We start from the raw sequence: 14,738 nt of genomic DNA, 5'->3' as shown, positions 1-14,738 counted from the left end.
TGAATCCACTTGAGAGAGCAATGTGGCAATATCTGGTGGAATCAAAATTTTTCATATACTTTGATTCCACTTCTAGGTGGATTTACCAGAGCAGTGTTTTTCAGAATGTGGGCTGGGACCCACTAGTGCCTTTTGATATTAATTTGGTAGATTATGGAAAGTATTAGTGCTATTTCTTAATGAAATAGAACAATAAAAGTCATCAGAGTTAAGTGCATGTAGTAAGAGTATTGTTTCATATACTTTTGGGTTATGCTGGGTGTTTTTGTGTATGTGAGTACTGAATTATGACGCAAAATGTTTTCTCTGTGGGTTACGGTCACATGTACACAAAGAATTGTGCAAAAAAATATTTATTGCAGCATTGCTTGTAATAGAAAAAAAAAACAACTCAGAAACAACCTAAATGTCTGTTACCAAGAGGATGCTTAAATTATAGTATATTCTCAAAATGAAATTGAGTTAAAATGAACAGACTACAGCTACCGTTATCAGTCTGGATTACTTTTTTAAAAATCCCGCTATAATGTTAATTAATAAAGCAAGCAGCAGAATGATCGATGCAATATTATTCATCTTTATTAATTTTTTTAAACCATCAAGTAATATTATGCATTGTCTGTGAATACTTATATTTATGGTAAAAATATGAAACATGATGAACGCTGAGTTCATCATAATGCTACTCTGAGATCAGAGAAGAGAATGGGATTGGAGGAGCATATAGGTTATGTTGACCCATTTTTTTCAAGTTATTTTTGTGTCCTTTATTTTTACTTATTTATTTTTTGGCTGTGCTGGGTCTTCATTGCTGTGCGTGGGCTTTTTTCTCTAGTTGCGGTGAGCGGGGGCTACTCTTGCTGTGCACGGGCTTCTCATTGCGGTGGCTTCTCTTGTTGCGGAGCACGGGCTCTAGGTGTGTGGGCTTCAGTAGTTGCAACACGCAGGCTCGGTAGTTGCAGCACGCGGGCCCCAGAGTGCGCAGGCTTCAGTAGTTGCGGCATGCAGGCTCTAGAGTGCACAGGCTTCAGTAGTTGTGGCTCGCAGGCACTGGAGTGTGGGCTCAGTAGCTGTGGCGCATGGGCTTAGTTGACTCGCGGGATGCGGGATCTTCTCAGATCAGGGGTCGAACCCATGTCCCCTGCATTGGAAGGCGGATTCTTAACACTGGACCACCAGGGAAGTCCCTGTGACCTTTAATAAGTTACTTATATAGATTTCTTGTAATGATTATTCTTAGGTATTTTTGATGCTATTGTGAATAATTGTTTTTTCCTTTTAACTGGCCACTGCTTTTGTAGAGAAAAACTATGGGTTTGGGCAATAGTTTTGTGTCTTCTCCAATAGTCATACCTATTATTTAATTTTCTTTTCTTATGGAATAGACTAGAATTTCCTAAACAGTGTTGAAAATGCTGCTGACAGCAGGCATCCTATCTTCTGATTTAATGAAAATGGCTGTAATATTTCAAATTTAAATGTGTTATTTTCAGTTAATAATCATAATGTTTAATTGCTTCCCTTCTCTTTTTATTATGAATACCTGTCAGATTATATCAAAAAACTTTTCAGCATCTGTTGACATAATTATGTAATTTTTGACTTCAAGTTATTGATACAATGAATTACATCTATAGATTCTATGAAGTTGAATAATTCTTATATTCCTGTGGGAAAAAACCCTCTTAGTCATGATATGCTGATATATTCAGTTTCATAATATTTATTGGTCTTCATGAACTTGGACTTTTTAATGTGTTTTCCTCATCATGTTTTATTACTAAGGCTATTTTATTTAATGTTTGGGTAGTTTTCTGTCTATTTCTATGTTGTGGGGTAATTTAATATACATAAGAATTAAAGTACTAGTCTCCAAAGTGGAAAATCTATCTCCAATAGATAGACAAGATAATAGATTCATTTTATTCATACATGGAAAAAAATATCATGACTTGTGTTTATATTTATTTATTTTTTTGTTTAATAATGTATACATTTACTTTATAAAGTATGCTTTTACTTTATAAATACAAGCAAATATACATATATTGGGATGGATATTCAAAAATATTTTACTGATAAGTGTGTGTGATCAAAATGATTTGGAACCCTGCCGATGCAGGGGACACGGGTTCGTGCCCTGGTCTGGGAAGATCCCACATGCCGCGGAGCGGCTGGGCCCGTGAGCCATGGCCGCTGAGCCTGCGCGTCTGGAGCCTGTGCTCCACAACGGGAGAGGCCACAACAGTGAGAGGCCCGCGTACCGCTAAAAAAAAAAAAAAAAAAAAAAAAAAAAAATGGTGATAGAGCTGAGCTACAAAACATCTAAGCCCTTTCTTTGCCTTTTGTAGTTTAAAAAATTATGTTCCCAGAGTCTTATCTATTAGGTTTTTCTACTTCTGATTGGTTGAATTTGGTATATTTTGCTGGGGAATTATTTACCTCCTTTATATTTTCTGATACATTGCCATAAAGTGGCAATAAGATCCTCTTACTCTTTTAGTCTCTCCCATTGTGCAGTTGGATTTTAATAATCTCTAGCACTTTACATTTTTATTTTGTCTGTTTCTTCCTATTTAGGCTTCTTGTGGATTTATGTTTCTAAATAATTAGCTTTTGTCTTATCTATATTTTCTGCTGCTTTTGTTGGTTTTCTCTGTTTCTTTATTTCAGATCTTACAGTAAAAAGTCTTCAACTTTTGTTAATTTTGTTTTATTAATTTTGTTTATTTTTTCTACTTTCTGAAGTTGAATACTTAGTTTTCATCTTTATTTTTATCAACAATAAGGATTCCAGACAATAAGTATTCCTTTAAGAAAAGCTTCATTGTGTTGCATAGGTTTTGGTATGAATTTATTATTTTCATTATTTTCTGGATAATTTAAATTTTTAATTTTCACTTTGCTTCAAGGGTTATTTCATTTTTTTTCATCTGTTTGGAGATACGTTGGTCACTAATCTTTCAGGTGTAAGTAATATGAACCAACTCATAATGGCATAAGGCAATCATTCACAGTTGTGGTCCCTGGACAAGCATCAGCATCACATGGACTCTTGCCAGAAATGCAGATTCTCAGGCCTCATCGAGACTTACCCACCAGGTTATGGACCTCAGCAATCTGTCTTTTGTTTTGTTCTGTTATTATTATTATTTTTTAAAACAAACCCTCTAGGTAATTTTGATGTGCTCTGAAATTTGAGAACCACTGGCTTCAGGAGGAAAAAAAGAAATGTATTGACTTGCATAATTTATAATTCCAGGAATTAGAGTAGTTTCAGAGATATCTGGATTTGAGTGCTCAATCCACATGCCAAGAGGGATAGAATTACCAGCAATTCTAGCGAAAGCCCAGGATTGCTCTAACCTGTAATGCGGCACTCTGGTTTGCTAGACAGCAGTCATTTGCCCACCCCTTGAGCTGAGGAGTGAGGTGAGCCCCATCTAAACCACAAGGATTTAAAGTAGGGAAAGGAGGACTCTCCAAAAGCAAACCAAGGTGCTATTATGAAAAGAGATGTTAGATGAGTTAGGCAAAAACAACTATTATCCGTAAAACAGTGCTATTCAAAGTAGCCATTCTGCAAACTGTTTCCGTTCTTCAGCAACACTAGGAACTTGTGCCATAATGTAAAACATGCTACTTCCTTCACTTGAGAAAGTCTTAGTACAAAAACAGGGTCACCTGTACTAAATATTCGTTTTTTCATGTGTTTAGAAATTTTCTTCTGTAATTTGTTTACATATTTCTTTACTTGTCTCCTTTTCTCCTTTTAGAACCCCTCTTAGTCAACTGTTAGTTCCAAAATTGGTCTTTAAAGTTTCTTATTATTTTTTTTCTTAGCATTTCCATCTGTCTTACTTTTTGTTGTAAGATTGTTCCTCTTGAACTTCCAGCATATTGAGTTCTCAGGTGTGACTCTCTCCTATCACTGTTCTTCCTATTTAATTTTAAAATTTCAAATCATGTTTTCAATTCAAGACAGCCTTTTTTTCTCTGTTCTAAACTAACTGGTTTAGGTTAAAATTTTCTTCAGAGAATTTCAGTGGGAGCATTTTCTAAAGGTGCATCTTTCTTCATCAGATTACATTGTCCCTGTGTTTTTTCCCTGCTGCTTATTTCTCCAGTCATGGTTTTTCTTCCCTAAACAAGAGTATAGAGCTGGCTTTTAGCATTTTTTGAGCAGAGGCAAATCTCTGAGCTGTGGAAGGTATAGTTTCTGCTCTTCTGAGCTGTCAGTAAACAAATTAGCAAACCATGACCCTTTTGCTAAGGGAGATAGGAGGATGGAGGACAGAGGAGAGAAACTCTGTTATCTTCCTCTGCTCACTGAAGAATATATTTAATTTACCAAAGGAACAAAAAATGAAAACACTTAGGAATAAAGTTTAATAAGAGATATGCAGGACCTAAATAGTGAAAATGAAAACTATACTTTGTTAACGTAAAAGAAGAGTTAAGTAATCTAAACACATGTCTACAATCTGTCCTGGGGTTTATTATCATTGTGTGTGTATGTGTTTCTGTACTATTCAAATTGACATTTTTTTCCTTCTTTTATAATCTTTTTTTCTAAATGGAATTGATTTTGTGTAACATTTTTGTAACCAGCCACCTTATTAACTTCTTTTTTATTGATTTTAATAATTTTTCAATGTATTTATGGTTTTCAAGGTATGAAATATTTTCACCTACAAATAATAATTTTGCCTCATCTGAGATCATCTTTGGCATATCCAATTTCATTGCTCTTTCATTTGGTGAGTTCTTGCATTTTGTTTCTGCCTTTGTTTCTTATAGATCAGATAAATAGTGATCTATATGTTTTCTGGTTTATGGTTTCTTTCTTTTAACTCATAACTCCATCTAAAATTTAATTTATACCTTTACATAAAATAAAGCTTTATTTTAAATTTCCCCATACTCAGTATCTCTTGTTTGAACTCTTTCCATTAACCTGAAGCCTCTTTTGTTACATAATGATTTCTTCTATGTGTTATCTCTAAGATGTGTGTTTCAGGACTCCAATTTTGTATTGTTTGTCTTGATTTCTCTTCCACCAAGTGTCTTTATTTCTCTGTGTTTGTAATACCTTTTAGTACCTAGAAAGCAAATCTCCCTTTATTAGTGGTCTAAAATATCCTTGTAGCTCCTGGATAAACTTTATTTATTTTTTTAACTTTTTATTTTATATTGGAGCATAGCCGATTAACAATGTTGTGATAGTTTCAGGTGCACAACAAAGTGACTCTGCCATACATATACGTGTATCCATTCTCCCATCCAGGTTGCCACATAACACTGAGCAGAGCTCCCTGTGCTATAAAATAGGTCCTTGTTGGTTATCCTTTTTAAATATAGCAGTGTGTACATGTCAATTCTGGATAAACTTTAATATCACTTTGTCAAGTCTTTGTCACTACCAAGAGAATCCCACTGGTATTTTGATAGGAATTCAAATTATTTTATTCATGAAATTCCTGAGGTACAGGAATCCTTACAGTTGATAAATCTGAGGAACAATACTATTGATATAAATAGAAATTTAAATTTCTATAGTAAAGCCATAAATGTAATCATAACTGTAAACTATCACTTCATATACTTTGATCTGTTTTTTCATGCTCTAAGAATTGAATACAGTCATTGGATATTACTTTAATAGCAATAGTTTAATATCTTCATATTTATTAAAAATAATTTACCTCTGATGTTTAATATCTACAATTGTGTAATAAGTAAAATTTGGATCTATGATATATTAGAAAGGTGTTGTTAAAGATAGAAGGAAAAATAATGCTGTAGGTATATGTATTATGAATAGTCTAACAGTTAAACTGTTAGAAATAGAAAAAGCAGATAAATAATCCCATCACAGACTGAAAATTATAGGAGTACTTGAAGGCATTGTCTCTTCTAGGTATATTTTACATAGGTATGCCTGTTTAATTAAATTCTGGGTGACCCTTTACTCATTTTAAATTATATTTTCTTAAAAAATTAAAAAGCTATCATGTCTGCAAACACTTGAGCCATGCTAAAAAGAAAAAAAATCACTCTTTTTTTGGCTCAGGAAGGAAGTCTCATATCTCATAGTGCATGGCCAGGCTGCTTTTCAAAGTCCAGTTGGTGGGATGCTGAGCAATACCAGAACTCGGAACTGTAAACTTGACCACATGCCTCTCCAAATGATCAATATACGATGGGCTTGCTATCTAATACTACTTTTTAAAAAATCTGAAGCTTAGCTATTCTTTCTTTCATGTACTGTTTTCTCTCTATTTTCTGAAATGGCATTTTTATAGTAATTTTAATTAATACTAAATGGATTTGTAATGTTTTAAAATCACTTTTTATATTATCAGGTCAATTATAGGCCTCATTAACTTTGTTAAAATTTTTTTCTTAAGTCAGTCATAGATCACCAAAATATCAGAGAAATGTTGATTTAGCCACTTTTGTTTCCTTAGGAGATTCAGTACATGGTATAAAATGTAAGACTGTTTTACAAATGATGTAAAAGGTGTATAGGACTCTCTAAGTTAAGTAGCTATACCTAAAAGAAAAAAAAATGCACTTATATTGGGAAGTTGCTAAGAGGGTAAATGTTAAAAGTTCTCATCACAAGACAACAAATGTTTGTAACTGTGTGATGGATGTTAACTAGACTTATTGGGGTGATCATTTCACAATATGTAAAATATTGAATCATGCTACACACCTGAAACTACTGTAATGTTGTATGTCAATAATAATTTTTAAAAGAAGAAAAAAATGCCCATTTTAATGAATAAAAGAAATAGACAACCAGGGAACACCTAGTTGTAATTGAATTACTAAGGAATGTCGAGTTCTAGCTTTGTTGTCTCAAAGGACTATTTTAAAGGTTCAAAGAAGTGTGTGTCATAGAAAGAGCGGAAGCCCATGAGACCTACAATCTGAGTTGCTTTGACGTATAAAATCCATGAGGATAGTATCTGATCTTCCTTATTTATCATTGTATATCTAACTTCCAGCACCTGTGTGGTATAGAATTAGTTGTTGGTAAATATTCCCAATGTCTCTGTGTGTGTATGTGTGTTTGTGTGTTTTTTTACATATGTATGTATCAATATTTGCCTAAATATATGGCTCTTTCATAACCTGGTAAGTTTTTAGCCAGTAATCTCTTTTCTATTTTCATCTTATCTAAAACCCATAACATATTCAAATCTCCTCCAAATAATTGTAAAATGTCCTCTTCAGCTGGTTTGCATAATCAGTATCTAAAGTGGTGAATTTGTCAGTTTCTCCTTCTAGATCTGTCCATTTTTGTATGTATATATATAAATATTTAAATTATAAATTCAATTATTTTTCATCATGTAGCATCCTTTTCTATTCCTAGGAATATATTTTTGCCTCAAAGTATATTTTTTCTGTTAATATTAATAAAACCAGGGCTTCCCTGGTGGCGCAGTGGTTGAGATTCCGCCTGCCGATGCAGGGTACATGGGTTCGTGCCCCGGTCCGGGAAGATCCCACATGCTGCGGAGCGGCTGGGCCCGTGAGCCATGGCCACTGAGCCTGCGCGTCTGGAGCCTGTGCTCCGCGACGGGAGAGGCCACAACAGTGAGAGGCACACATACAGCCAAAAAAAAAAATATATATATATATATATATATAAAACCAGCTTTCTTTTGGTTAATATTTGTCTGATGTTCTAGTCTGCTAAGGTTGCCATAACCAAATACCACAGACTAGGTGGCTTAAACAACAATTTATATCTCACAGTTCTAGAGGCTAAAAGTCCAAGATCAATGTGTTGACAGGTTTGGTTTCTCCCGAGGCCTCTCTCCTTGGTTTGCAGATGGTGCCTTCTCACTTTGTCCTCACCTGGATGCACACATATCCCTGGTGTCTCTTTCTCTTCTTATAATGGTACACTAGTCATTTTGGATTAAGGCCTCGCCCTGAAGTCTTCATTTAACCTTGATTACCTCTTTAAAGGCTCTCTCCCCAAGTACATTGATGATTAGGACTTCAGCATATGAATTTGTGTGTGTGGCTACATAAGATAATATAGTTTCTTTCCTCTTTTTTTTCAAGCTATTCATATTATTTTGTTTTATATGTCCTTTATAGACAACATATATCTGATTTTTATATTTTTAAATCTAATCTGACAGTCTGTATTTAAACTGGTACATTTAGTCTGTACACATTTAATGCCATTATTGATATATTTTTATTACAGGTTTTGTGCTATCTTTTCAGACTGGATTTTTTCCTATTTTTTTTCTTTTTTCCTTTCTGTTGTTGTTCTTTCTCCTTTCTTTTTTTTAATTTTTAAAAAATTTTTGTTATTTTTGTCTGTGTTGGGTCTTCATGGCTACGCACAGGTTTTCTCTAGTTGCGGTGAATGGGGGCTACTCTTCGTTGCAGTGTGTGGGCTTCTCATTGCAGTGGCTTCTCTTGTTGCGGAGCACGGGCTCTAGGTGCGCGGGCTTCAATAGTTGCAGCTTGCGGGCTCAGTAGTTGTGGCACACAGGCCCTAGAGCATGTGGGCTTCAGTAGTTGCGATGCATGGGCTCAGTAGTTGTGGATTGCAGGCTCTAGAGCGCAGTAGTTGTGGCTCACAGGCTTAGTTGCTCCGCGGCACGTGGGATCTTCCCGGACCAGGGATTGAACCCATGTCCCCTGCATTGGCAGGCAGATTCTAAACCACTGCACCACCAGGAAAGTCCCTCTTTTACATTTTTATCTTATCTTTCTATGCTGTGTTCCATGTAATTTCTTGATATTTACTTTCTAGTTTATTAGTCTAACCTTTATCTGTGCCTAAGTGCTGTTTAATAATTCCACTGAGTTTGAGATGTCAGCAGCATTGATTCGATACCTAATAGTCCTGTTGAGTTTGTTATTTTCAAATATGCCTGGTTATTTTTTCTAGTCTCTTGTTGGTGGTTCATTTTTGTAACTTCATCTTTTTCTCTCTATTTCTTTAAAAACTCTGTCTCTAACTATTTTATAGGCTGTTTTTGACAATTCTGATAAAGTTCTTAGAAGTCTAACTTGGTAGTTTGTTGTTTCTGCTGACCCTTACCTCATGGTGGTTTATTTATTGGTGTCTCATTATCTTTGATTATGAGGTCATACATGTTTGATTATATCTATGGAAATAGTACAGGCTTAAATTGAGAAAACTTTCCTCTAGAAGTAACTGTTTGCTTCTGTCTGGAACTATGGGTTTCCATAGCCTTCATCATTATAACTAATTTCAAAAATCCCTCAGTGTGGAAGAGACTTAAGATGCTGCTGGCCCTGTGACTCAGTCTAGTCACCTGTTACAGCACTAATATTATTATCCATCCTCAGGGAAGCCCTGCCTTTCCTGTTTGCTTATAGCTTACTGCTCCTTGCTCTAACTTTACCTTTAGTGTTATTTGGGGAGGCTCTTACCTTTATTTTCTGCAAGCCCAGCTTTCTGCAAGCCCAGCAATGCATGCAAATGTGTGTTTTTTCCATGCATTTTTTTGAGAATTGGTTGGTCACATTGCTGGAAGCAGAAGTTCTTAATGTTCTCTTCAGCTATTTCTGATCTACTTTTTAAGACATCCATTGAATTTTTAGTTCCAATTACTCTTTTTTTTTAAATTTTCTGAGTGTTCTGTTTATTTTTTCAAATCTGCTTATCTTTTGCTCCTGACCATAGTTTCAATCCCTTGTTACTTCTTTAGATTAATGGTTCTCAGTGAGCATGGTCCTATCACACAGAAGGTGTTTGGAAATTTGTGGAGGAGATTTTGGTTATTTTCCCTACAAATGGTAGTCAGTGATGGGAAAGGGTATTTTGATCATTTCCTCCACTTTAGTCAATAATGGGAAGGGGTAATTACGGTTGTGTAGGAATGTTAGATGATTTCAGTGTATGAGACAGTCTCAGAGGACACACACATTGTCCTATCTACATTTTACTAATGTCTTTTTTTTTAACATGTTTATTGGAGTATAATTGCTTTACATTGTTGTCTTAGTTTCTGCTGTATAACAAAGTGAATCAGCTATACGTATGCATATATTCCCATATCCCCTCCCTCTTGCATCTCCCTCCCACCCTCCCTATCCCGGCCCTCTAGGTGGTCACAAAGCACCGAGCTGATCTCCATGTGCTATGCAGCTTACTAGTGCCTTACCTTTTTGATAAAGACTTTCGTTGTTTCATTGATTTAATTTCAACTTTAATTTTTGTTGAAAATCAACTGGCTGCCCAAAGGTAGCATGTTTATGGATTCTCTTCTATTAACCTATCTGTCCATCCTAATGCCAGTACCACCCTATCTAGTTTATTGTATGATAGTTGGGGTTGATTTTGCCCCGGGGGGACATTTGGCAATGCCTGGAGACATCTTCGGTTGTTACAATTGAGGAGCGGGGTTGCTACTGGCATCTAGTTGTTAGATGCTAGGGATACTGATAAAAAAAATCTTTCGGTACATAGGACAGCCCGCACAAGTATTATCTGGCCTAATGTCATTGTGCCGAGATTGAAGAAACCCACTGTATCTTTACAGTAACTCTTGAAATAAGGTAGTATCAGTCCTCCAACCTTGTTAATCTTTTTCAAAATTGCCTTGGGTATTCAAGGTCCATTGCATTTTTATAGAAATTACAAATGAGCTTGTAAACTGGAAATTTGATTGGGATTGCATTTAATCTATAGATTATTTTGAGTCTTTGGATTCATTAACCTGATATATAACCATTTATTTAAGTTTTATTTCTCCCAGTAACGTTTTTCAGTTTTTAGTATTAAAAGCCTTCCATATCTTTTGTTGAATTTACTCTTGAGTATTTTATGTGTTTGGTTGCTCTTATATATAATTTCCTTAAATTTTGTTTACTGTTTGCTGCTAGTATATAATAATACAATTGATTTCTTGAGTACTGCATTTGTCTATTAATTCTGTTATCTTTTGTAGACTCCTTAGGATTTTATGTGTTAATAATCATGTTGTCTGCAAATGAAGATAACTCCTTTTCCATCTTTATGACTTTTATTTCTTTCCTTTATTTGTTTTGTTTTTGTGTGTTTTTTTCTCCTTATGGACTGGCTAGGTACTTGAGTAAAATTTTAATTAGAAGTGATGGACATCCTCATTCTTTGGAGGAAAGTGTTCAGTATTTCAGTATTTATTATTTTGTGATAGTCCTTTGTCAGGTTGAGGAAGTTTTGTCCTGTTTCTAATTTCTGAAAATTTTTATTCATGAATGAATGTTGGATTTTCTCAAATGCTTTCTGTGAATGTACTGATCAGGTGTTTTTATCTCCTTTATTAATATGACTTTTAAGTCAATTAATTGACTTTTCAATGATAGTACCAATAGATATGTATTTCTGGGATAAACTCCAGTTGTTCATGATACATAATCTTTTTTATATATTGCTGGACTCTTTTTGCTAATATTTAGCTAATTTGTGTGTTCATGAAGGATATGGGTATATGATTTTATTGTCTTATAATGTATTTGTCAGGTTTTGGTATTAGGATTATTTAGATCTTATAAACAATTTCCTTCCTTATAATGAAAACTATATTGTAATATTGTATAATTTATTTAACATAGAATTCACTAGTAAAACCATCTGGACTTGGAGCTTTCTTTGTGGAAATTTTTTTTATTACAAATTCAATTTCTTTAATAGATAGAAGGTATAATAGAGATCTCTAGGGAAACAGACCAGATTTTTTAAATCAAAAACTGATTTTAAAAACCTGGTTTTTATCAAACCCGACAATCTCTGCTTTTTAATTGGAGAATTGAGACTATTTGTATTTAATTATTAACATAGTTAGATATAAGTCTACAACTTTGCTATTTGTTTGCTATTTTTCTCACTTTTCTTTCTATTCATTCCGTTTTCTTTCTGCTTAATATTGTTTCATGTGCTGTAAAATGTAAGCACTTACAAAAGGATAATTTCATTCACCCCTGTGTCATCCTTTGTGCTATTTATTGTGTCATATATTTACTTTGACATAACTTGTAAATTCCACAAGTCAGTGTAATTGCTTTTGCTTTAGATTGATATTTATCTTAGAAGTAAATAAGAATAGAAAATAAATAGCATTTTATGTTTATGTACACATTGCCAATTTCCAGTTCTTTTCATTTCTTTGTGTAGATTGAAGTTTTCATGTGGTAGCATTTCCCTTGAGCCTGAAGAAATTTTTTTTCCTTTTTTTTTTTTAGCATTTCTTCTTGTGGAAGTCTGCTGGCCACAAGTTCTCTCAGGTATCTTTATTATATCCTCATTTATGAAGGATATTTTAATAGATTCAGAATAATCAATTAAAAGTATTTTTTCTTTTACTACTTTGATGATGTTTGTTATCTGGCCTCCATTAGTTCTGAGAAGACACTAAATGTAATTCATTTCTTTGTTCCATGGTGTGAAATGTATCCCTTTGCTCCCCTTGCTCCTTTATTTGGGTTTTCAGTAGTAATTATCATTCATGTGCCAAGGTGTGTTTTCTTTGCATTTATCATGTTTGGTATTCTCTGAGCATTTTTGATCTGTTGATCCAAGATGTTTTGCATAAAATTTAGGAAATTTTTAACCGTTATTTCTTCAAGTTTTTTTTTCTTTCTGCTCCATTCTCTCCCTTTTTTCTGGGACTAATTACACATATAACACACTACTTTGTATTATCCCACATGTCACAGACACTCTGTTCGTATTTTTCAGTCCTTTATTGTATCTGAAATCAGTTCATATTATTTTTTTGTAGTCCATCTTTAAGTTCACTGACGTTTTTCAGCAATTTCCAGTTAGTGAACTTTTCATTTTAGTTATAGCTTTCAGTTCTAGAATTTCCAGTTGGATTATTTTGTTTTCTTTTTTTCCCTGCCACGATTCCCCATTTTTTAAAATTCAGCAAGTCCTTCTTTTCCTTTCCACGGTTGAACGTATTTAACATAGCTGTTCTGAGGTCTTTTATTTCCAACTTTTGGGTCTTTTCAAGGTCTTTTATCTTGTCTGCTTTTTTCCTGCTTCTTTATATGTCTAGTAATTTTTTGTGTGTGTGCAGAATGTTGCTGCTAATAGTTGTAGGGAATCTAGGTTTTCATCTTTTTTTTACAGGTGTTGAGTTTTATTCTGGTAGGCAATTGAATTACTGTTAGTTTTTTATTCTGCCAGCCCTGTTTTTATTCAGTGTAGATCTATTTTGGTTTCGTGTTTAGTCCTAGGATGCAGCCTTTCCTCTGGGGTACGGTCCTTATTCCTAAGGTATGAGTTACTGGGATCTCAGCTGAATACCCAAGGTGCTGGATTAAGAATCCAGTGTGGTCTTACCACCCTGTCTGGGTAGAACTCCTATATCTTCCAGCACTTTGTGACCTTGGGTATCTGGTATCTGGTTATCTCTGCACCAAACAACAGTACCCTCTTTCTGCTGTGCTTAGCAAGTCTCATTCTGTATATGGGGGTAGAGGCTTCTCTTTTGTACACATTTCTTCTATCCAGTAGTCTGTTCCACAATTTCAACTGCTTCATAAACCTTTAGCTCAAATCTTTCATTCTTCTGCTCATTAACATCACTGTGCTGTGCCTGGGTTCTTTCTCTTCAACCCTTAGTCCCAAAGTCTACTCAGGAAGCCAGATCACACATGGTGCTTATTTTGAATGTTTTCCTTCCATAAAGCATCAGTTTTTCACTGCCCGTTGTCCCATCCAGTGCCTGTAAACAGTTACCTCACATATCTTTTCCAGTTGTTTAGTTGCTTACTGAAGAAGAAGTCTAGTAACAGTGAGTCTGTCATGGTCAGAAGCCTACTGAACCTATGTATTCTTAACTTGTCTGTAACATAGAGATTTAAAAATTGCATGTAGAAAGTATTTATTTTGAGTTTGCAGTTTGCTTTTCACACCTACTGAAATACTGTCTCCAGAAACAATTTTTCTATAAACTCTTGTATTATTGTTTTGTTTTCCAATCCATCAGCTATTCCGTGTCACCTATTAAAGGGTATGGTTTCCAAGGTCTTTTTATATACTTGACACTGAATTTATGTCTCAGCATGAGGTACAGTTAAAAGATACATGGTAAGTTTTCTGCTGTACTTCATCAGTATTGTCTACCATGTTACAACATGGGGAATTGGGTACTGCACTTATAAGTAAGGTCTAGCTCACTTGAAGAGTGTTATATTTTCTCATATTTTGTATATTGATTGTTGTTAAATTTGCCTTGACATGTTATGCTGCTTCAATTAAGGTCATTCCCTTTCTCGTTGTATATATACATTTGTACTAATTTTTATTCTAGTATTCCCCTGTACCTCTTCTTTTTTATTTTCCTGTGCTTGTATGGAATGGCTTCTCTTAAGTCCAGATTTATTTATGAGAGACAAGTACCAAGCACTGACAATTTCATTATGTCTTCTAGTGTGGTTTTGTTACTGCATTTTTAATTGAAATATGCATTATTTTACTATTACTTTTTCTCCTATATTTTATACTTAAGGGATATATATATGTATGCATATATAATGTGTATATGCAGATTAGATTATTTTAAATTTCTGTCATGATAAGAATAGGGGCATTACAAAAATATTTATTGTACAAAGTAGACATGGGCCTGATAATGTTAAGAACCATTGCCTTAAACATATCAAAATGTATTTATTTTACAATTTGAATCTAATCAACCCAATATCTGAGGTCTTTGGTTCTGATTCTACTGGCTGTA

At 34.3% G+C, this 14,738-nt stretch overlaps 1 protein-coding gene across 3 annotated transcripts in view; it reads left to right on the top strand.

The window, feature by feature from the left end:
* Positions 1-14,738, top strand: part of LIN28B (lin-28 homolog B) — a 116,261-nt gene that overhangs the window by 80,006 nt on the left and 21,517 nt on the right. Inside the window, exon 4 of one of the 3 annotated variants that reach the window (XM_032651457.1) lies at positions 12,235-12,276. The exons of the other annotated variants lie outside the window; for them this stretch is intronic. Coding sequence (XP_032507348.1) covers positions 12,235-12,276 — 42 coding nt within the window. The remainder of the gene's footprint in view (positions 1-12,234; positions 12,277-14,738) is intronic. 3 annotated transcript variants of the gene reach the window in all.

This window comes from Phocoena sinus, chromosome 12 (genome assembly GCF_008692025.1).
Source record: "Phocoena sinus isolate mPhoSin1 chromosome 12, mPhoSin1.pri, whole genome shotgun sequence".
Lineage (NCBI taxonomy): Eukaryota > Metazoa > Chordata > Mammalia > Artiodactyla > Phocoenidae > Phocoena > Phocoena sinus.
This window is presented reverse-complemented; position numbering and strand designations above follow the sequence as displayed.